The sequence below is a fragment of the Quercus lobata genome, chromosome 7, assembly GCF_001633185.2.
Source record: "Quercus lobata isolate SW786 chromosome 7, ValleyOak3.0 Primary Assembly, whole genome shotgun sequence".
In the NCBI taxonomy this organism is placed as follows: Eukaryota; Viridiplantae; Streptophyta; class Magnoliopsida; order Fagales; family Fagaceae; genus Quercus; species Quercus lobata.
This window is the reverse complement of record NC_044910.1, coordinates 1387460-1410263: the sequence shown is the minus strand read 5'-3', so window position 1 is coordinate 1410263 and position 22804 is coordinate 1387460. Positions and strand designations below refer to the sequence as shown.

Here is a 22804-nt window from a genome sequence, read left to right as displayed (position 1 = left end):
TTACTTAAAAAAAAAAAAAAAAAAAAAAAACCTTATAAAGTTCACTGTGACACTTTTTAGTGCTACAAAAACTAAAAAATTGCCATATTGAAAGTCAAAAACCGTAAGAACAAACCTGCCATATTTCAGTCAAAAAAAAAAAAAAACAGAGAGCCAAACCGTTGCGATTAAGCTTAAGACCCACCATCGCGATTAAGCTCCCACCGTCGCCGTTGAGCTCCCACCGTCGTGATTAAGCTTAGCCGTCGTCGATGAAGCTCAAACCATCGCCGATGAAGCTCCGTTAAGAGCCAACCGTCACCGATTAAGCTCAACGGCGACCCTTCGAACCAGCGACCATTCGACTTCCTGGCGACGCTTCGCATTCCTTTGAACCGGCGACCCTTCGCCTTTCTTCGAATCGGCGACCATTCGACTTCCCGGCGATGCTTCACATTCCTTTGAACCGGCAACCCTTCGCCTTCCTTTGAATCGGTGACCATTCGACTTCCCAGCGACCCTTCGCATTCCTTTGAACCGGCGACCATTCGACTTCCAGGCGACCGTTCGACTTCCCGGCGATGCTTCGCATTCCTTTGAACCAGCGACCCTTCGCCTTCCTTCGAATCGGCGACCGTTTGCCTTCCTGGAGACTGTTCGCCTTCACAACACTCTCTCCTTTCTCGGCGATTCGAATGTAAGTTTCATTTTCTACATTCAATCTTTCATTGAGTAAAAGACTGAGTAAAAGACTGATTGAGCATATTGAGTATTGTATTTGTATTTGTATTTGTTTGCATATTGAGTAAAAAACTGAATGAGCATTCTTTTGTCATTGTCTTATTATGTAGAGTTACAATCTTAGCAAATAATAGATGTGGTGGAAGGCATTTGGTTTTGACTGTGCTTTGCTACCAATTTTATTACATGCATCTTTCGCATGTGAAAAATTTAATGTCATTTTTATTTAGCAAATGCAATGATTTTTATTTTTATAAATGTTATATGTTTTTCTATCCTGTAAAACGAAGGCTTGCAATTTTTTCGCATTTGATTATCCTGTTTTTTGTTTTCCTAAACGAACTGAAGAGGAAGCAAATTAAGGCTTGAGTATATATGAATTTGGGGCCTCTTGGCGTTGAGGAACCATGTTTGTAGGATACCTGAAGACTTCAACATTGTTTCAACGTACAACTGAAATAGTTTGAAATATGTATACTTTAGTGGGTAAAATTTTCATAACATTAGTAAGCATTACTTAGGTACCAAATGTCTCCAATCTTTGGTAAAGATCATATGGATTTCCTACATAAAATAAAAGACCAGCCATGAGGATTTGAGCGTGTAGTTGTTGAAGTCAAACTTCTAAGCTTGAATTTAAAAGATCTCCAATGGTAGAATTTTATAAACGAGCTCGTTTCTGGCTTTTAAGAATGAGAAAAGACTATTCTATGAAAACAAGAAAGGAATTAATGTACAGGACCACCTAAAAGATGAAGTGGGCACTACAGCTATAAAAAAAATATAGTTATTATATAACCTATACAGATTAAAGGCTTTAATGGCTTTAATGGTCTTGTTACTGTGTGTTGACAATACAATAGTGCAGCCAAATAATAAATTGTGTGAGTTCATGTGCTCTGGCAAAAGGAAATTGGGCCACATATCATATATAGTGTTGTTTGTTTGGCCAAAACTACTCAGACAGAACTCGATAAAATTGTATATGACCAAATGATTTATTGTATCATTTTCCTTTTTGCTTTATATGCAAGTGTTCTTTTTATTTTCAATTTCTTTTGTAAGTGATATATCTCTTTATGGTATACCCACCAGGAACTAGTAGTAACTATTTTAGTAAATGGCCACAGTTTCTGGTTTAGTATACAGGTTTGCATGTTTTTGTAATTATTGTTGTTTATGCCATTCTTAATGTAGTAGTTATACTTGTATCAACTAATTGTCATAAACTAATTGTTGTTTATTTATAAATTGCTTTTTTAGATGAATTGTGTAAATGCGTGTGTGATGATATCTTTATATTGGGTTCATTTGACTAAAATTGCTTGCAAATGTGCCTGTGGCCGTGGATAACCTTATTTGTTTTGGAGCTGGTGGGTGAGGTGGTTTAAGTTGCAGCTATGAGCCTATGAGGGAGCAAGGTAGATAAAGGCAATCGTATTTTATGCATTGTGATTGTTTGATTAATTAAAAGTTAAACTTTTTTTTATCTCCAGCTCTCTTTCTCTTTGGTGGCTAAAGAAATTGTGAGGAACAAGGTGAAGAACACAAGTTAACTTTGGATTTTTTTTCTGAAAGTTGTAAACTTAGCTTGAGCAAAGTAAGTATATTTCAGTTAAAAACTTATAAGCATTATAGTTGTGATGTTGAAAATTTGTTTTGTGATGGGTTGTTGTGTTGGAGCAAGTGGATGGCTTGCATGGTGTTATAAGGTGGTTTAAATTCATATTGGGAGTGTTTTTAATTTCTTGCAAATGTGAATGAAACTTGTTGATTAGTAGCAATTGTGTTCTTTTATTCAATTTCAATACTTCTAAGTATTATAGTTGTGATGTTGAAAATTTGTTTTGTGGTGGGTTGTTGTGTTAGAGCAAGCAGGTGGCTTGCATGGTGTTATAAGGTGGTTTAAATTCATATTGAAAGTGCTTTTAATTTCTTGCAAATGTGAATGAAACTTGTTGATTAGTAGCAATTGTGATATTGAAAATTTGTTTTGTAGTGGGTTGTTGTGTTAGAGCAAGCGGGTGGCAGGTGGTGGTTTAAATTCATATTGGGAGTGTTTTTAATTTCTTGCAAATGTGAAACTTGTTGATTAGTAGCAATTGTGATATTTTAAATAGCATTCATTTTGTAATTGTAGTCAAACATGGATAAAAGTTGGATGACAATGGGTAAGACACCCGATGGCAGATTAAGTCATCCATATATTGAAGGGGTCAATGCATTTATTAATTTTGCAAGAGTAGTTGTGGACGTGAGTGGTAATATTCTGTGCCCGTGTATTCATTGTGGGAATTACTATCGACAATCTCCTAATACTGTGCGTATTCATTTGCTTCATCGTGGGATTATGCAATCTTACATTAATTGGTATAATCATAGAGAACCTCATTTTGACAAACTTGAGGAAGATGCAAAGCGTGAGTTGTATCACTGATTATAGTATCTTGAAGTTTTTGAGATGTTGAATGTAAAAGTAATGACCAACTTGAGTAATAAGGGACTTGATATGATGCTAGAATTGCTGACAAAGGTTTTACCGAAAGGTAACTTGGTTCCAAGGTCAACTTATGAAGCAAAGAAGATATTACGTGACTTGGGCATGTCATACGAGCATATAGATGCGTGCAAAAATGATTGTGCACTATTTTGGAAGGAAAATGAAAACCTTGATAAATGTCCGGTGTGTGAAGCGCCTAGGTACATGGATACACGTGCCCAAGGTAAGATGATTCCTCATAAGGTATTGCTTTACTTCCCGTTGACACCGAGACTAAGAAGATTGTACATGTTAGGCTAAAGAGCTAAGGACATGAGATGGTATATAGACAAACGTGTGGATGATGGAATAATGAGGCATCCGGCTGATAGTGAGGAGTGGAAGGAGTTTGATTTGCAATATCCTGATTTTTCCCTCGAATCTCGCAATGTAAGGCTGGGGTTGGCTACAGATGGATTTAACCCTTTTGGGAATATGAACAACAACTATAGTATGTGGCTTGTCATACTAATCCCCTATAACCTACCACCTTGGTTGGTTATGAAAGAGCCATATTTTATGTTGTCCTTGCTTATTCCTAGTCCTCATCAACCAGGAAATGAGATTGATATTTACTTGACACCATTAGTTGACGAGTTGAAGGAGTTGTGGGAAGAAGGTGTAGAAACTTATGATGCTTATAATAAAGAGCATTTTCAGATGTGTGCAACTTTGTTGTAGACAATACATGACTACCCTGGATTTGGTAACGTGTCTGGGTGGAGGACAAAGGGTTATCATTCTTGTTACACTTGCAACGATGAACCATATTCAGAAGCTTTGGAAAGTAAAATTGGATTTATTAACCATCGAGCTTATTTGCCTATGGAAAATCATTGGAGACATAGTCGGTTGCATAATGGTTTATCGGAGAAACGGAAGAGATCTTTAGAGTTACAAGTGGGAAAAATACAAGAGCAGCTAGATAGAATGCCAAATATAATTTTAGGAAAGCATCCAAGTAACAAGAAGAGACAACTCATTAGGGAGCCAAATTGGTCAAAGATAAGTATTTTGTACAAGCTTCCATATTGGAAGAATAAAAAGTTTAAGCACAACATTGATGTTATGCATGTGGAGAAGAATATTAGTGAAAGTATTTATGGTACTTTGTTGGGCATTGAGGGGAGAAATAAGGATACTGACAAGGCACGGATAGACTTGCAAAATATGAACTTTAGGCACACGTTGCATTTGAAACAACGTCCTGATGGATCATATGACAAGCCTCGAGCTTTCTTTTCTTTAAGCCCAAATGAAAGGGATGGTTTTTATGACTTTTTAAAATCAGTCAAGTATCTGGATGGCTATGCAGCCAACATATCAAGGTCAGTGAATGCAAAAAATGGTAGATTATCTGGTTTGAAAAGCCACAACTGTCATGTGCTACTACAACGAATTCTTCCAATTGGGTTGCGAGGGTTTGCACATAAAGACATTAGTATTGTATTGTTTGAGTTAGGCAGTTTCTTCCAAAACTTATGCTCAAGGACCCTAAAGCGGAGTGAATTGGAGAAACTAGAAGAACGTATAGTTCTTATACTATGCAAACTTGAGAGGTTCTTTTCTCCAGCATTCTTTTATGTTATGGTCCACCTTGCTGTTCACTTGCCTCGAGAAGCAATTCTAGGAGGTCCGGTACAATATCGGTGGATGTACCATATTGAAAGGTAATTGGATCTTTTGATGCATCCATCAATTGCATTTTTCCCATGTGGTATAAAATCACATAATGTGCGTATTTTTTCCTCGTAGGTATCTTGGAAAATTAAAAAGATACGTTTCAAACCGAGCTCGACCAGAAGGTTCGATTGCAGAGGCTTACATTCTCAAATAATGTATTAACAACTAGTCTTTGTATATTGATGTGATTGAAACTGTGCATAATCGAAGAGAAAGAAATGAAGATTTAGGTGAATCTAGCGAATGATTGATAGTTTTTTCACAGACTGCCCGACCTAGAGGTGGTAGGCAGAATTATGGTAACTTGTCTCGTGCATTGCTTGATATTGCTCATTGGTATTTATTGTATAATAGTCCTGAGTTAAAACCTTATTTAAAGTATGTGATTTCATATGCATGTATTGTTTAATCAAGTTTTGAATATTATTTACAATGCTTAGCTGAAAATAAATCACCTTAATTTTAACAGTGAACACAAAAGCACATTGCATAATCCTACTGGAGAAATCATAACTCAAATCCAACAACAAGAGTTTCCCAACTGGTTCAGAGAACGTGTAAGACATTTGAAATTTAATCACACACTAATAAAAATTAAACATTTTAAAGTTTCTTCATTACTTATTACTAATTAATATCACTTGTTGTATATCATTATAGATGAATAGATTGAAAGTTAACGAGTCACCAAAAGCTACTAAACAGTTATGGTCATTAGCAAATGGTCCTAAGCCGCATGTGAAGGAGTACACAGTTTGTATGGTCAATGGTGCAAAGTTCCATACAAGGGACCTAGACAATCATTGTGTAACCCAAAACAGTGGTGTATGTACCGAAGGGGATCATGAGGGAGAAATGCACGACTTTTATGGTCATGTGTGCAAAATTTGGGAATTGGAGTATATGTTTCGCCATAGAGTTGTTTTGTTTCAGTGTGATTGGTACAATACTGGTACCAATGGTCAAAGGAGAACGATAAGAATCGATGCACACTGCACAAGCATTGATGTTACAAGTCGGTGGTATGAAAATGACCCTTTTATACTTCCTAGTCAAGCGAGACAAGTTTTTTATCTTCAAGATACCAAATTGGGTGAACCTTGGAAAATTGTGCAATCCAACCAACAAAGGGGAGTGTTTGATGTCCCGGAAGTCGGAGGTGGAGAATCCAATGATAATACAGAAGATAGTGACGCATTCCAACTAGAAGCTATTGTTGATGTTGTCTCTATCAATGTTGAGGACAATATTATTGACTATTGTATGGGTGATGTTGAAACTGAGACTGTTCTTGAAGGTGGAACTTCAAGAGATGCTAATGAAAATGAAGAGCATGACATACCTGATGTTGATCTTGATATGGATTATGATATGTAGAATTCATAACAATTGTCTTAAATGTTGTGTGCTTGTTTTAAAGTTTTATGCTTGTTTAAGTAACAATTGTTTTGTACTTATCTTGAACTTGATATGGATATTGATGTGTTTATTTGTTGTGTTAAGTTAGTAGTAATTGTGTTCAAATTTAGCACTTATGAATTGCTTGATATGGATAATGGTGTAGACTATGATATGTAAAGTTAGTAGTAATTGTCATTGAGATGTTTTGTACTTATCTTGAACTTGATATGGACATTGATGTGGTCATTTGTTGTGTTGAGTTAGTAGTAATTATGTTTAAATTTTGCACTTATGAATTGCTTGATGTTAAGTTAGTAGCAATTGTACTTATCTTTCATGTCAATACGTAGTTTCAAAAAATGCCCAAAAATGTCAAATACACTCGTAATATACCGAGGTATGAGATGGCAAGATTGGATAGAATGAGGCAAAATCAAGAGATAATTGATGCTTTGAGATTGAAGCACATCTCAATTTCTCTAAAGGATTCTGCTCAGTCCAATTGTGCAAAAGGGAAAAGAAGTAAAGCTAGTGTTGTGGTAGATGATGATTATGTACCACCTATTGGTGACAATGACAATGATGATGAGTCATCTAATTCTGTAATCCATAAGGTATAATAGATGTTCCATAGGGTACAATAGATGATAATAACTTTATTGTTCCATTACTTGTAATGACTTTATTGTTTCATTATATGTATGTTACTTACAGATGGCACCAGGACGACTTACACGCTCACGAGGTGAGGCATCTATCCCGGTGGTCCGATCTACCGTCCAATCTATGGAAACACCTCCTAAAGGAAATCCTCCTGCCCAAAGTTTTTCTAGTGTGGAGGCGCAAACTACCGACACATTAACTAGCATGACTGGTAATTACATAGAATATTACCATCTAATAAGGGTTTTGTTGGGATACATTTTAAAATAGTAGCGTATGTTCTTTAATTTTATTTTCCTAATTGTGTGTCATACATAAAATTTGAATTCAATCTTTGATATCCTACAATGATGACAAGTTTAAGAGAAAACCAAATGGAGTTGATGATCGATCATGCAGACCTCTGTTGAAACATTGAAGTGAAGATCATGTTTTATGCACATGAAAGGCAGACTAGAGATTCATAGGGCTTTCTTTGTTTTGGGTCTACATCAATACAATTCCTAAGAAATAGGGGAGGGAGAGGCCCCCAACTCAGTGAGTTCGAATATGGGAATTCTACTCTTTGTTAAAAATAATAATGGTAACTACAAACTGAATTAGATGGTTCTAGTCTTTTAGCATAAGTTTAAGAGAATTGAGACAAGGCTCTGGTGTGTGTGTGCACATGGCTTTATTTTACTGTTTGTGTTAACAATAAGCAATGAAGAAAATCTCAAAATCAGACTTCTTTTTTTTTTTGGTTTTATTCATTATTTTATGTTATGCAAAGTTGAAATGACATATTAGAATTTAATGAATGATACTTAATTTTTATTTTATATGAGAAACTCATGATTATGATAGATCTTTGTATAATCATTAACCTAAGCATATGACTCTATAAATGAGTGCTTCAGCCTAAAAGTCTTTGATTAGTAATTAGGTATTTGCAAAAGGCCATTGTCATCATATAAGATTTAATCAAGTTTATCTTGAGACCAGCTTGGGAAATTATTTTTTGGTTATTGTGCACTTGAAAGTGCTAGATATTATAATTATTCCAAATGTAGAACAAGCCTAGTTTCTTTTAAGTTTCTCTCTGTTGGCATGATTTCTCTCTCTAGAGGCCCGGCTACCTCAAATTAGTCAGAAATTTTGTTTTTAGCTTTGTTCCTTGGATCAGTATGGGTGGTTTTAGAAGTTTTTTTTATTGAATCTAAGCTGTTTCAGTTGGTGGTTGAGGAAGGAGGGAATTTTTTTTCCCTTAGGATTCTAGAATGGGGAAAATACTACATGCAATCGGTTTTTATGGGTAAAAGTGCAGCTTTGTGGTTAATGAGGAGCCTGGAACACATCGTGATTGGGGTTAATCCGAAGAAATTCTTCACGTTCAGGGAAGGTGGTACTGCTTACACGTTGCAACAGGGGTCCAACTCGTTTGGACAGTATTTATCAGTGACAGAACTTAAGGTAGGTGGGTTGCGGAGAACTATCATTGTTCCTGCCAGAAAGCTTCAACAAGGATGGAAAACCTTTGGGATTGAATTAAGAAGAAGATTGGAACCTTCCCAATATGCATTGGGTGGACTGAAGTTTGTACCGCATAAGTCTAAGCAGATCCCAATGTATCATGCTGCCAGGTCCTTTGTGGAAGCTGTCAAAGCTCCAATGCAGGCAAGGTCGAAGCCTACTCAGCAGCCCTTCATTAAGGAGAAGGTCAAGGATGGTGTCGTGGAGAAGATAATGGAGTTTTCGAGAGAAAATGACACACAGGCCGGAAGTTTTTCCCCGGCAGCCATGGGTGATGGTGAGGGTGGTGAAGGAGTTATTAATGGTAAGAATATTCTTGAGGCGAAAATCCCGGAAGGAAATAATATCAGTATTCCTTTCAAGTTCAATTCAAATTCAAAAAATGTTGTGTTTGGAAAGGAGCTTGATTTTAGGAGATCACGTTGGTTAGGGAGAGGGTTGATTGTGGATGTGAATGAGTTTGGAAAGAGGCGGGTATCATGGGATGGTATTAAGAGAGGCAAGCAAGCTGGCAAATGGGTAGCAACGGGGAGTATTAATGCCCAGAATACAAAACTGGGTTTGGGCCCACCAAATCAGAATGCCCAAGGTTCTTTGTTGGCTGGTAAAAACAATATTTTGGGCCTGGGTCTGTCAAGCCCATCTTCTTTTGAGGCTGGCGAGAGCTCCTTTAGTGGCCCAACTGTCCTGGAACCTTCTGATCAGAGTTGTCTCTCTATCCCAAGCCCAGGTAAGTGTGTTTTGAACGATAAGAAGAAACAGGAGAGCTCAGCTATCTCACATAAGACTTCGACGAAGCCTGTGATGTTGTCGAAGGTGCCCTTGGCCACGATCTCCTCCCTAGCGGTGACGGAACTGGCAGGTAAGGGTGACCAGCACAACCCGAGCTGTATAGCGCAGACATTCTCTGTGCCGACTGGACCAGCGGCGGTGACCCAAGCTTCCCACGAGCTGGTATTGGCTGCCGGAGCTCCGATTGGGTCTTTTATGCTGCCGGTGGTGTCCTCGGCCATGGTGTCCTCCATTACGGTGACAGAAGAGATGGGTGCTGATGGATTCAGTGGTCCGAGTAGCCAGAATCAGAGCTCCACCTTGCCAACTAAGTCAGTGGGGGTGAATTTGACATCTCAGGTGGCATCGGAAGGTGGGGATGCGGATTTTGTGGGCTCGGAAGGATCAGCCACTACTACTAATGATGCTGATCTTGAGGGAGTTCATCTACCTGGCCCCAATATTAGGGAATTGGTTGGAAACTTGGATAAGTCTTGGGGTAACTCTAAAGACTGGATGCTACAATTGCGTGATGGGCGGCAGTTAGTGCTTCCACTTTCACTCTATCGTTCTCCAGATAGCATGTCGGTTTGCTCAAGTATAGAGGAAGATTGTGTACCAGGTTTTGCTGCTATTGATAATGAAGGGCAGAGGATTAGTTGGGCAGATGAGGGTGAGGGGCTAGTAGAGTCTTTGCATGTGGTGCCTGGATCAGAGAATGTTAGGTGGGAATTTGATGAAAGGTTGATGTCTTGGGAGAGTGGTGGTGAGCCATTAGTTGTGGTACCTTTGGCCACTGAAGGTCCTTTGGAGTCGGTGTCTAGTCCTGTTAAGGTGATTGAGTGTAAGGAGAGTGAGTGTAAGGAGAGTGTTGATAACTCTCAACTTTCACAATGGGTAACTAATAGGATTAAGGCCTTTAAGAAATCTGTGGGCACTTCTTTGGAAGGTTTTGAGGAGCAAATTACAGGGTTATTATTAGCTATAGAGGCCAGAAAAAAAAGATAAGCAGAAACATGTGGTGGCTGATAAGATGAAATTGGTTAAATCAGGTCAGAAAGGTCAGCGGGAGTTAAAAAATTTGTTGTCATCTTTGAATTTTGAGTATGGCTCAAATAAATTAAGGAGTGAAAGTATGGAACAGGCTGTTGTGCCTTATCAATGAGTTTGAAGATTATTTCTTGGAATGTAAGAGGGTTGAATGAGCAGGATAAAAGGCTTAGGGTTAGAAACTTGATTAGGAAATGGGGGCCTGACTTGGTTTGTCTACAAGAAACCAAAATGGGATTGATAAATAGGGCGGTGATTCGTAGCTTATGGGGTGGCCAACATGTTGATTGGTCTTACTTAGGTTCTTGTGGTGCTTCTGGAGGGGTGTTATTGATGTGGGACACACGGGTTGTGAGTAAGATGGAGGAAGCAGTGGGGAGATTTTCAGTTTCCTGTAAATTTACATGTGTGTCAGATCAGTTTGTATGGCCATTTACTGGTGTTTATGGTCCAAATGTACATCGAGACAGAAGGTTTTTATGGGAGGAACTTTGTGGTTTAAACAGCTGGTGGAGTGTTCCTTGGTGTGTGGGTGGTGACTTTAATGTGGTTAGGTTCCCTTCCGAACGATTGGGGTCTAATACTTTCACTGTTGCTATGCGGGAGTTCTCCAATTTTATTTCGGAACAGGGCCTCATTGATCAGCCTCTGCAAGGGGGGACTTTCACTTGGTTAAATTCTAGAGAAGTTGCTTCGAAGGCTAGGCTGGACAGATTTTTGTTTTCTGCAGATTGGGAGGATAAGTTTCCAACAGTTGCTCAACGACGGATGTCTAGGTTGTGCTCGGATCATTTTCCAATTGTCCTTGAGGGTGGATCTTTTCAGAGAGGGAGTAGGCCATTTAGATTTGAGAATATGTGGCTCAAGGATGAGGGTTTTGTGGATAGGGTTAGGTCTTGGTGGGAATCCTATCAGTTTCAAGGTGCACCGAGTTTTGTTTTGGCCAATAAATTAAAACTCTTAAAAAATGATTTGAAAAGATGGAATGTGGAGGTGTTTGGTCATGTTGAAGATCGGATTAAAAAATTGTGGAAGGACCTGAGTGTTCTTGAGAATTTGGAGGATAGTCGGGGTTTATCAGCGGAGGAAACAGTAGAAGTGGGAAGAATTCGTGATGAGTTAGAAAAAGCTACTCTGCTGGAAGAAATTTGTTGGAGGCAGAAATCTAGAGTTCTCTGTGTTAGGGAAGGAGACAGGAATACTAAATTTTTCCACCGTATAGCTAACTCTCATAGGAGGGTTAATTCTATTGATAGACTTATGGTGGAGGGGGAGTTGTCTTCGGATCCAGAAGCTATAGCAGATTGTATCTCTCAGTTTTATAGGCAGCTTTATTTTGAGGATGTGGCTCATAGACCTGTCTTAGATGATGTGGACTTCTCTAGTATCTCGGTGGAGGATGCAAGTTGGCTAGATAGACCTTTTGAGGAGGAAGAGGTGTTTGGGGTAATCAATGATTTTAATGGTGATAAGGCACCCGGTCCGGATGGCTTTTCTATGGCATTCTTCCAGTCTTGCTGGTGTGTTTTGAAAACAGAAATTATGGGTGTCTTCCACAATTTTCATACTCAGGCGGTGTTTGAGAAGAGTCTTAATGCTTCGTTCCTTGCCCTTATTCCTAAGAAAGTGGATGCTGTGGAGGTAAAGGACTTTCGGCCTATTAGTCTAGTTGGTGGGATTTATAAGATTATCTCTAAGGTGTTGGCTAATCGGCTTCGTAGGGTGGCACATGGGCTTATTTCGGATTCACAGAATGCCTTTGTGAAGGGTAGACAAATTTTGGACTCAGTCTTGATTGCTTCTGAATGTATTGATAGTAGATTGAAGTCAGGAGTCCCAGGTGTGTTGTGTAAATTGGATGTGGAAAAGGCGTATGATCATGTGAGCTGGGGGTTTTTAATGTATATGCTTAGACGGTGTGGTTTCTCTGACAAATGGAGAAAATGGATAAGTTATTGTATTTCAACTGTAAAGTTTTCCATTTTGATCAATGGGTGTCCATCTGATTTCTTTGGAAGTTCTAGGGGGCTTCGGCAAGGTGACCCATTATCTCCTCTGTTGTTTGATATTGTGATGGAGGCATTAAGTCGTATGTTGGATGTGGCTGCCTCCGCTGGGCAATTCTCAAGCTTTTCTGTGGGTAGTACGGCTGGCCCATCAGTGATGGTGTCTCACCTTTTATTTGCAGATGACATTCTGATTTTTTGTGATGCTGATCCTTCTCAGATTGCTAATTTGAGGGCGATTCTTGCTAGATTTGAGGGGGTGTCAGGGCTTCGTATTAATTTGGGAAAATCTGAGTTGGTACCTGTTGGTGGGGTGCACAATTTGGACGCTTTGGTGAGTCTGTTGGGGTGTGGGCAATCTTCTTTACCTTTGAAATATTTGGGCCTTCCTTTAGGTGCTAAGTTTAAGGATTTAACTGTTTGGAATCCTATCCTAGAGAGAATGGAGAGGAGATTAGTAGGTTGGAAGAGACTGTATTTATTTAAAGGGGGTAAAGTGACACTCATCAAAAGCTCACTCTCGTCTTTACCTACATACTTCCTTTCCCTTCTTCCTTTACCGGGTAAGGTAGCTAAGCGTATGGAGAAATTACAGAGAGATTTCCTATGGAATGGGATTGGTGGTGAACCTAAAATACATTTAGTTAAATGGGCCAAGGTTTGTAAGCCGTTGCAGGTTGGAGGGTTGGGTATTAGACGTTTGGGAAGCTTTAATTCTGCATTGCTAGGAAAATGGTTGTGGAGGTATGGCATGGAGACTGATGCTTTATGGAGGAGGGTTATAGAGGCAAAATATGGGAATATTTGGGGTGGATGGTGTACGAAAAAGGTGACAAGTCCTTATGGGGTCAGCCTGTGGAGATACATTAGAAGTGGCTGGTTGAACTTCTCTAAATTCCTTGTATATGATGTGGGGGATGGTACTAGAGTGAAATTTTGGAAGCATGTGTGGTGCGGGGAGTGTACTTTCCAAGAGGCCTTTCCAGAGCTTTATTGTCTTAGTAGGTCAAAGGATTCCTCGGTGGCTGAAGTTATGAGTTGGTCTGCTGGGAGATTTCACTGGAATGTGCAATTTCGTCGTCCACCTCAAGATTGGGAAGAAGAAGCCTTTGATCGGTTTATGGGGTTGGTCTATTCTTCGACAGTGCGAGGGTTTGGCCCAGATAAGGTTTGTTGGAAGCCTGCTAGGAACAGAGGTTTTGAGGTTAGAGGATATTATAGCTATTTCTACCCTCCTACTCTTGTTTCATTCCCATGGAGAATGATATGGAAATCAAAGGTTCCTCCAAGGGTGGCTTTCTTTTCTTGGTCGGCTTCCTTAGGTAAGATCTTAACAACAGACAACCTTCGTAAAAGACGTGTGATAGTGCTTGACTGGTGCTATATGTGTAAGAGATGTGGGGAGTCGGTAAATCATCTTCTACTTCATTGCCCCGTAGCTTGGAAGTTGTGGTCTTTGGTTTTCTGCTTGTTTGGTGTCCAATGGGTTATGCCTCAAACTGTTCTTGAGTTGTTTGAGGCTTGTCAAGGAAAGTTTGCACGACATCGTCACATTGATGTTTGGAGATTAGTGCCTCATTGCTTGATTTGGTGCATTTGGCGTGAAAGGAATGCTAGAAGTTTTGAGGGCTGTGAACGTTCTTTGTTGGAGATTAAGTCTTTTTTCTTGCGCACTCTCTTTGAATGGAGTGTGGTTTTTTCTCATTTTTCTTGTTCTTCTTTTCCTATTTTTCTTGATCGTTGTACTTTTGTTTCTTAATTTGTGCCCCCATAGTACATCCCCAATGTACTCGGCTTGGCACTTTTTCTATTATTAATAATATTCTTACGTTACTTATCAAAAAAAAAAAAAAAAGGTATTTGCAAAATTACATGCATTTTCAGTCCTTATTGGACATGGAAATGGGATTAAGCCTATTATTTTTACCTTGGTTGTAACGTTTGTACGCGTATATAAGTTCGTTTTTCTGCTTCAAAGGGCTCTATTCTTTTAATTTTGTTGATGCTTATGTTGAGAGTCTTGTTTTGCCCTGCCAACTGTGCAATTACATGCTAAGGAAAATAGGTAAGATGCATTTCCTTAAAATAAATAAATTGTTTTTTCATTTTGTTCTTGTATGTACTTGGAATTGATTATACATTAGATATGAATCTGTAATGTTCGATATGGCACTATTCTATAAATTCTTATTCTTACTAATTGATTACTTTAGTTATGTGGCTTTATGAGGATAGGTAGCTTATCTAGGTTGTGGTTGATGGTTATATTGAGGTGATAGTTGACTATGTAGCATGTATACGTAAAATTGTTCAGGTTCATTTCAAAATTTCTTTAATATAATCATTTCTTATTGATATTAGAAAAGTGGTTAGTGTTGACTGTCAACTTTGAGTAATCTTATTTTTCAAGCAAATTTCATATTTCATGCCATTTTTAATTTACAATGTATAGATAGATGTGCTAAAAGGTTTTATTTATGGTAATTTTATAGTGACCTTTTCTAATTTTATGTTTTCATGATAATGAATAATGACCCAAGCACTTGGAAAAATTCATTGCTTCTTGTTCGAATTTCAAGGAATGGTTTTAACCTCTTTGTTTATATGATATAAATTGTTGATTATAGATCAGTGGAAAACTTCTTACCATCTCCCATATTGCATTTTTCTGCCCACATTGGATCAAGCCCACGATCTGGGCAATGTTTTGGAATGGATGAGGTCATCCGTGGTGAAAGTGCCTTGAAATTCTATGTAACTCCATGAACTAAGGATGATAAAACTGGATTGCTCAAGATTGAGGAAAATTTCGACATGATGCAAGAATATCTTCACTCTTTGGTTCTTTAAAAAAAAAAACTTCACTTCTAGCTAAAGTGGCCTCGAGGGTAAGTAGAAATAGCCCATGAGTGCCACATAAAGTGGCACAATTTGTGCCACAACTCGTCCATGTGGCGAGTTGTGAGTAGTAGAGGGGTGTCCCCACATGGACCCACCATCACCCTCTACCACTTGCAACTCGCCACGTGGGCAAGTTGTGGCACAAGTTGTGCCAATTTATGTGACACAAGCGTAACTCTTTGTTTAGTCTCCACTGGTTTCTGCTTTGGTTTTTATAAATACTTATGGGGTATCTTTTTAATATTTGTATGTTTTAAGAGTAAATGTAAGTCATGGTTTTCCAAAATGGCAATTAATGTTTATGCTAATTTATATGCCTGTTTGCATGTTAGAATTGTGTAGTTTGTGTCTAATACATTGCAGTTGTTTGTGTGCAACTCTGATAAATTAGTAAAATACTGTAAATATTGTTTGGATTTTGCTCTTTTGGTAAATCTTGTAAGTTGTTATGAATAATATAGTGCTTAAATTTTCTGATTTTTTGATCCTTGCTAACAAGGGCACTTCCTACACTAAAGTTTATGGAACTTCCCTTTCTAGTGCTCTCATCAAGGGTCTTGGTGTGAATTATTGCTTAAGCATAAAATTAGTTTGGTTTTGTTATCACTTACCACAAACTTAGCTATTGGGGACTAGCATTTGGCCTTAGGTGAACTGGATTCTTGCTACTAGTACTGGTGGCTCAAGTGCCATTTTCATGAAGTTTTCATCATCATATGGAATTTGGGGGAAAACTGAGGGTAATTGGCGATATCAAGATCTTAGATATTCTTTGTTTGTGCATTGACTAAAGAAAGAAACTGGGATTTTGCTATCCTCATATGAGACTTGGTTCATAAAGCTCGGGTGATGCTGTTATAGTTACTAGTTCAGGCAATTCAGCTGATTTATATGATCAATCTTATAACCTGGAAGTTCCTCATGAATGTGATAAGTTGTGTCAATTTCTGTTTGCACTTTGCTTAAATTTTTCTTTGTGGTAGACTTACAAGTTTTGTAGCTAGTGGCAAATAACTTAATTTCACTTTATGCTAATTAGTTGCTAGGGGACCAAAGAGGACACATGACACTTCTACCTATTTGCCTACTTGCTGATTACTTCACTTGTTTGAACACCTAATTGGTTCCCATTTGGAAGATTATGCTTTTAAGTTTTAAAGCATCTGTATACTCGTGCTCCTAGGCATGAGTATAAATTGCTTAACGCATTGGGGGTGAATGCCCCTTGATTACTCAACAATTTGTTTTGGTGGGTGGGGTCAATTGCTTATAGGTTTTACTACGTAGAGGCAAGTCCAAAGGGCTCTTCTTTAAAAAGTTTCATATGTTGTGGAAAAAAGGAATTAGCAGAATTTTGCCTCTTGCTAAATCATTTGAGCAGTCTAGTTGAAAATGTATGATTATTTCATCAACAATATAAAGGGACTTTATGTCTTTTATATTGATGTTTGAGTTTTCTTTCTTTTCTTTCCCTTTAAATCTTTAGTTTACATTAGTATCAAATTTTGAAGACAAAGTAGGATTTGTGAATGTTTGAGTCTGTGTGCATGTTTGTTTGTGCTATCACTTCCAATCTACATCTTAGTGCTTTATATCAAATAGAATGCTTGATGTATATATATAAAATTCTGATTTTTGTTTTTGAACTCACTATCTTTGTGGAGGCTGCCAAACTTTGCTTTGGGGATTAAGATTTTCTGTTCAGTGTCATTACTATTATTCTCACTTTATTCTTTCAATGATTTCTATTAACTTATAAGATGGTATACAAAAGATCATTTCATGAATTCCCATACACATTCTTCTATCTTCCAGTTAAAAAGTTAGCATTCAGTCAAGACCCTCAAGTTCATGCCTGTATAACCTGTGGGGACTGCTTCCTAGTTTTTGGTGTCAGCCATGGTTTTGTTAAAGGGAGATTGGTTTGTGATAATTTGTTGTAAGCACGACTTGGTTCAAAAAATTAGATAGACTAAGAAGGTGAAAACTGGAAACTTGGTTTGTAGCTTTTAAAGTTGATATGAATAGAGCTTATGATTGACTTAGCTAGGACTTCATTTTGGCAGTGCTGGAAAAATTGAATTGTAGTTGTCATTAAATCAACTTGATTTAGCAGTGCATCTGTATAGTTTCTTATCAGATTCCATTGAATGGTTCACTGGTTAAATTTTTTTCCCTCAATGTGGCTTAAGGTAAGGGGTCCGCTTTCTCCTTTATCCTTTGTCTTTGGCCTTATTGGAGTGACAATTTCAAGGTATTATTAAAGGAGTATGGATTGCAAGAAATCTGGACCCAATTCTCATCTCATGTTTGCAGATGATTGCATTGTTTTGTGAGACACTAATGATATGCAAGATAATGTTTTGAAAAGTTAGTGGTATTGTGACCTTTCTGGAAAGATTGTAATTTTGACAAATTTGAGTTGTTTTTCAGTCCTAACACTCCTGAGCAGGGTATAAATCCTGTGTTAGCTCTTTTTAAGGTGAAAATAGTTGATGGACTTGGTAAGTATTTGAGTCTAACTTAGATATGGGTCAGAAAAAGATATCATTTCTTGATTTTTTTTTTTTCTTTATATAGACTTGGTATTGATCAAACATTAGATCTGAACCTATAATGTTTGATAGGGCAGTATTCTATAAATTCTTATTATTGTTGATTGATTAATTTTGTTAAGTGGCTTTATCTCTAGGATAAGTAGCTTATCCAGGTTGTGGTTGTTGCTGTTGGTTATATTGAGGTGATAGTAGACTACGTAGAATGTATACATGAAATTGTTTATCTTCATTTCGAATTTTCTTTAATATAGTCATTTATTAATGATATTAAAAAAGTGGCCAGTGTTGGCTATCAACTTTCAGCAATCTTATTTATCCGGCCAAGTCCATGTTTCCTGCCACTTATATATAGATAGATGTGCTCAACTGTTTCTTTGCTAGCAATTTTATGGTGACCTCTTTTACCTTCATGTTTTTACACACATACTAAATGTTTCTCATTGTATTATTTATTTAAAAATTTTCTCTTTTGTCAACTGTAATCTATTCTGTTTATGCTAAAGATTTTGGCCAAGAGCCTTATAGTTTAACTGTTATTTCTTAATATTTCCAATGGAAACATTCATAGTTTAAATCCCCCTCCCCCATTATAGTTATTAAATTATCAAAAATGGCTTTTCTTGTACATTTTAAATATTCTATTGCCTTATATGCTTATCTTCCTACCAAAAAAAATTCCCATAAATGTTCGATGAGAAAGCAGCTCACCAGCCAGTATTGCTTGATTTGGGGGTTAAGAAATAAGAATTGAAAATGATATTGAACTGTTTGTACTCCTCTTCTGGAACTATTTTGCTATATTTCCTTAGCATGATTTGCATATTTTTTAGACCCAATTAGTTATCTTAGAGTAGATGTATTGTTTTGTTGGCTTCATTTCATTCCATTGTTTTTCTCTCTCTTAATACTAGTGATTGGGTTAGTATTTTCTATTACACAATGCACAAAGTAGAAGCAAAGGAGTCTTTGATTAATGGCTTGGACTTTTAATGATTTTTGGACACATGTTGATTCTCAAACATTAAGACCCTCATCATGAAGAGATTATTTAATGGTAAATATTGTAATGCTTTTGGCATCGAATCACCCACCTGCACTCCATAAAATATTTACTCTGAAGTGATGATTTGTGAGTCATTCTACGATGACTGGAATGAGAGTGGATAAAAGAATATTATTATGGATTATGGATACTGTTTACTCTTCGAAAGTGCGGGGGGTTGGCCCTAATGATAAGGTTTGTGAGAAGCCAACAAGAAGTAGGGGTTTTTTATCTTTTTTTCTTCCCTCCTACTTGCTCTTTCCCTGGGAGGTTGGTGTGGCAATTAAAGGTTCCTCCAAGGGTGGCTTTCATTTCATGGTCAGCTTCTTTAGAAAGATTCTTACCACTAATAACCTTTGCAAAAAGTGTATTATTGTTCTTGATTGGTGTTCATGTGTAAGATGTGTGAGGAGTTGGTAGATCATCTTCTGCTTCATTACCCTATAGCTTTTGAGATGTGGTCCTTGGTGTTGTGTTTGTTTGGACTTTAGTGTTTTATGCCTCTTTAAGGTAATTGAGTTGTTTGAGTATTGGCAAGGTAAATTGCAGGCGACATTGCAATATAGATTTTTGGAGTCTTGTGCCGCATTGTTTGATGTGGTGTACTTGAAGTGAAAAGAATGCTAGATGCTTTGAGGGATGCAAATGGTCATTGCTAGAGATTAATTCCTTTTTCTTACATACTCTCATTAATTGGAGTGTGGCTTTGTCGCATTTTTCTTATTTTTCCTTTCTTGTTTTGTTTGATAATTGTAATCTTGGTTCTTGATTTTTGCCCCCACAGTACATCCTCATTGTGCTTGGGTTGGCTATTTTTTATTAATAAGATTTTTCTTTAACTATTAAAAAAAATATTATTATGGATTAATTTCATTGGTGTTTGCCAGTCAACTGAATCTAAACAGTCTCTGTTTTGATGATTAACAGAACTGGATAATAGCGACTTCGGAGTTTGGAGGGAGAATAGAAAATAGAGTTTTTTTCTTTTTACCCCCTCCTTTCTTTGTGTTGCTACTACAACTTTGGGAAGCAGAAGTGCCTCACTGCTTTAAGCTTCTTCTTAAAGGGTTTAAAATTTCAAATTGAAAGTACACGAGCTGTCTTTCATTTAAGCTCAAAGTTCAAGAACCGCAATCATGCTTTATGCTCCCCCATTCTTGTAAACACTCTCATGAAGCTCTCCAGCCCTCTATTCTATTTTGTCCAAACAGGATATATTACAGTTGCTTAAGCCATTCTGTTCTAGCTACTTTTTTTAATAAACTCCTTAACATGTTAAGCCAATCTAGTTCCATCTACACATTACCTACGGGTTTGACACATAAAACTAAAAACCTGGCTACATAATACCTTGGAGATATCACAACCCATAGACAAGTGATATACCCTTATTTTATTTGTCTATCTCTAGTGAGGAGCCTAGATAGTCACCAAGTTACGTAACAGTCTATATATATATATATATATATATATATATAAAGCCAAAGTTGAGAGAAAAGTCAATTAGATTTCAATTGTGAGCTAGTTTTGCGTCAGGTGTTCACTTAAGTTTTTCATTCTTTGCACTGAGCTAATAAATGCAAAATACGAAGAGTCCAATATTAATTAATTATAATAATAAAAAAATCTAGCATATATCAACTCAATAAAAATCACCACACGTTCTATCTTATAAAAAATTAGAATAAAAATTATTATAAGTTGTATTAAACTTAGGTAGGAATTTGATTAATTAAGTATATTTTTATGATAAAAATGTGTTAATTTTAAAAGCATGTTACAAGCTAGTACTTGGTAAGAGCATCTGCACTGGGCATTGCAAATGCCAAATGTAAGGTGGGTTTAGCATTTTAAGCCCAAAAGATCTTAGCATTTGGGATTGTAAAAAGGAACTATTGTAAAAAAAATTTGGAATTGTGCTACTGTACAATTCTACCCTTAGAATTGTACTGTAGCACAATTCTAAACTTAATTAATAATATTTAATACTCTCTCTCCTCCTTTTTTAACCCGGAAATTTCTCTCTCCTCTCTCATTATTTCTCCTTTCTTTCTTTCTCATCTGATCTCTTCAGACCCAAGACCCCGTGCTCTCTCCGATGACCCTCTATCTCTCTCTCTCATCTGGTGATTGTGGGTTTCTCTATCTCTCTCTCTAGTGGTGGTGGGATTGTGACTGACGTGGGCGTGGGTCGGTGTGGGTTTTGACAACGGTGGGTCGTGGGTTTTGACAATGGTGGAGATCGACGAGATTGGCGTGGCAAAGATCGATGGGTGGCGAGATTCGTGTGGCAGAGATCAGTGGGTGGCGAGATCTGTGGAGCTGTGGTGGCTGCGGCATTGTGATCGGCGTGGGTTTTTTTTTTTTTTTGGGTTTGCTAGTATATGTGATTGGCGTTATGGTGGCTGTGGCGTTGTGATCGGCGTGATGGTTTTGTTTTGTTTTGTTTTGTTTTTTCGCCGATTTGGGTTGATATGGATGATGGAGGAATTGGGTTGATATGGATGATGGAGGAGGAGTCTAGAAGAAGGTGAAAAGTAAAGTAATGGAGGATTCTGGGAGGTACACACGTGTGGAGGAGAAAATTGGGAAAAAACAAAAAAAGAAAAAATATATTTTATTGTGAAGATATATTATTTTAATTAGTAGAATAGAAAAATAAAAGTTGGGATGTTGGGTGTATTGTATAATTGATAAAGTGACTTTTTGGGATGGTAAAATAGGATAGAGTAGCATTCTCTGATGCGAATGCTTTAATAGACTAAGCATGCCATATAAGATCTCATACCAATCCATTACATGCAATATGTGTCCAATTGCATTCCATGTTTCTACTTGTAAACCTCCCGACATTCTAGGTTTCCAAATAATTATGCATAATGTTTACTTGAAAAATTGCATGTTTAGGCATTTCTAAAAAAAAAATAAAAAATAAATAATAATAATAAAAAAACCAAAAAACCATTTATCTAAACCAGATTCATAGTTGAGCTCCAAATCACAATGTTTCTTGATCTTGTGGTTGGCAAAGACCAATCTTCTCCTTGAATGATGCAGAATGGGTTTTGAATTCTGTTTCAGAGACCGTTGCGGATTGACAATCGGACGAAATATTCCAGAACCGATGTGTTTTGGTGCACTGTTTCGGAATTACGCACCGGATATATATACACACATGTACATAATTTATATATTTATAACTTCATATATTATTATATCTAATTAACCAAAACAAAATTTAAAATATGATATGAGTGTTGGAAAAATTGGTTTTGTATCTCATACAAAACGCACAGCGGAAGCAATACAAGTATCCTGTTCATTCATATGAGATAACATGGAATGCCTAGAATTTAAAAAAAAAAAAAAGAAAAAAAAAAAGCGTACTTTGATTTAGTGAAATTCAAAACAAAAGAAGTTCGAACTTGGGAAGATCTTCAATGTTCACCTCAATTCCACAGATGCCTAAGATGTGTGGTTTTTCAATCAGTTATGTATGCACTTGTTCAAGAGAGAATATGAATGTGTTTTGAGAAAACTGTCTTGTTTCTCTTTTAATTGTACGTACGTTTTTAAACTGTCAAAGGCAGTTACTTGATTTAATAACTCTTATTAAATAAATAAATAACTTATTATCTAATTGGGCTAGCCTTTGGGCCAGTCTAATTGGGCTTAATTATGTGGCTTGGGATGGGACCAAAGGGACAGATAAAGCTTTAGATCCAATGGGCTTCGGGCTTATCTGTCAAATCTTGACAAGCCCAAAGTTACCATTAATTATATTTAATACCACTATATAAATATAATTGCACTCTAAGTTTTATTAATAAAATTAAATCGCAAGACTTTATTATCTAAATAATTAACCCCTTCATTAAAATATTCGTAGTAATACAAAGTCATAATATATAACTACCATTTTGAAAATTACTACCTCTTGATCCTTGAGTATCCAATT

The 22804-nt window shown here is 37.1% G+C and overlaps 1 protein-coding gene across 5 annotated transcripts; it reads left to right on the top strand.

Moving 5' to 3' along the window:
• The first annotated feature begins 92 nt into the window (after window positions 1-92).
• LOC115953388 lies at window positions 93-20024 on the top strand. 5 transcript variants are annotated; one of them, XM_031071020.1, is made up of 5 exons: window positions 93-676; window positions 1984-2141; window positions 2217-2320; window positions 2861-4929; window positions 5015-5391. In XM_031071020.1, exons 4-5 carry the CDS (start codon window positions 4085-4087, stop codon window positions 5094-5096), a joined length of 927 nt encoding a protein of 308 aa, XP_030926880.1. In that variant the 5' UTR covers window positions 93-676; window positions 1984-2141; window positions 2217-2320; window positions 2861-4084; the 3' UTR covers window positions 5097-5391. The 5 variants fall into 5 exon arrangements, with proteins under 5 accessions (XP_030926880.1, XP_030926881.1, XP_030926879.1 ...); XM_031071023.1 differs by lacking the exons at window positions 93-676; window positions 2861-4929; window positions 5015-5391 and adding exons at window positions 6694-6957; window positions 7058-7217; window positions 19774-20024 and having other exon boundaries at window positions 696-2141; XM_031071021.1 differs by lacking the exon at window positions 1984-2141.
• Window positions 20025-22804: the final 2780 nt, after the last annotated feature.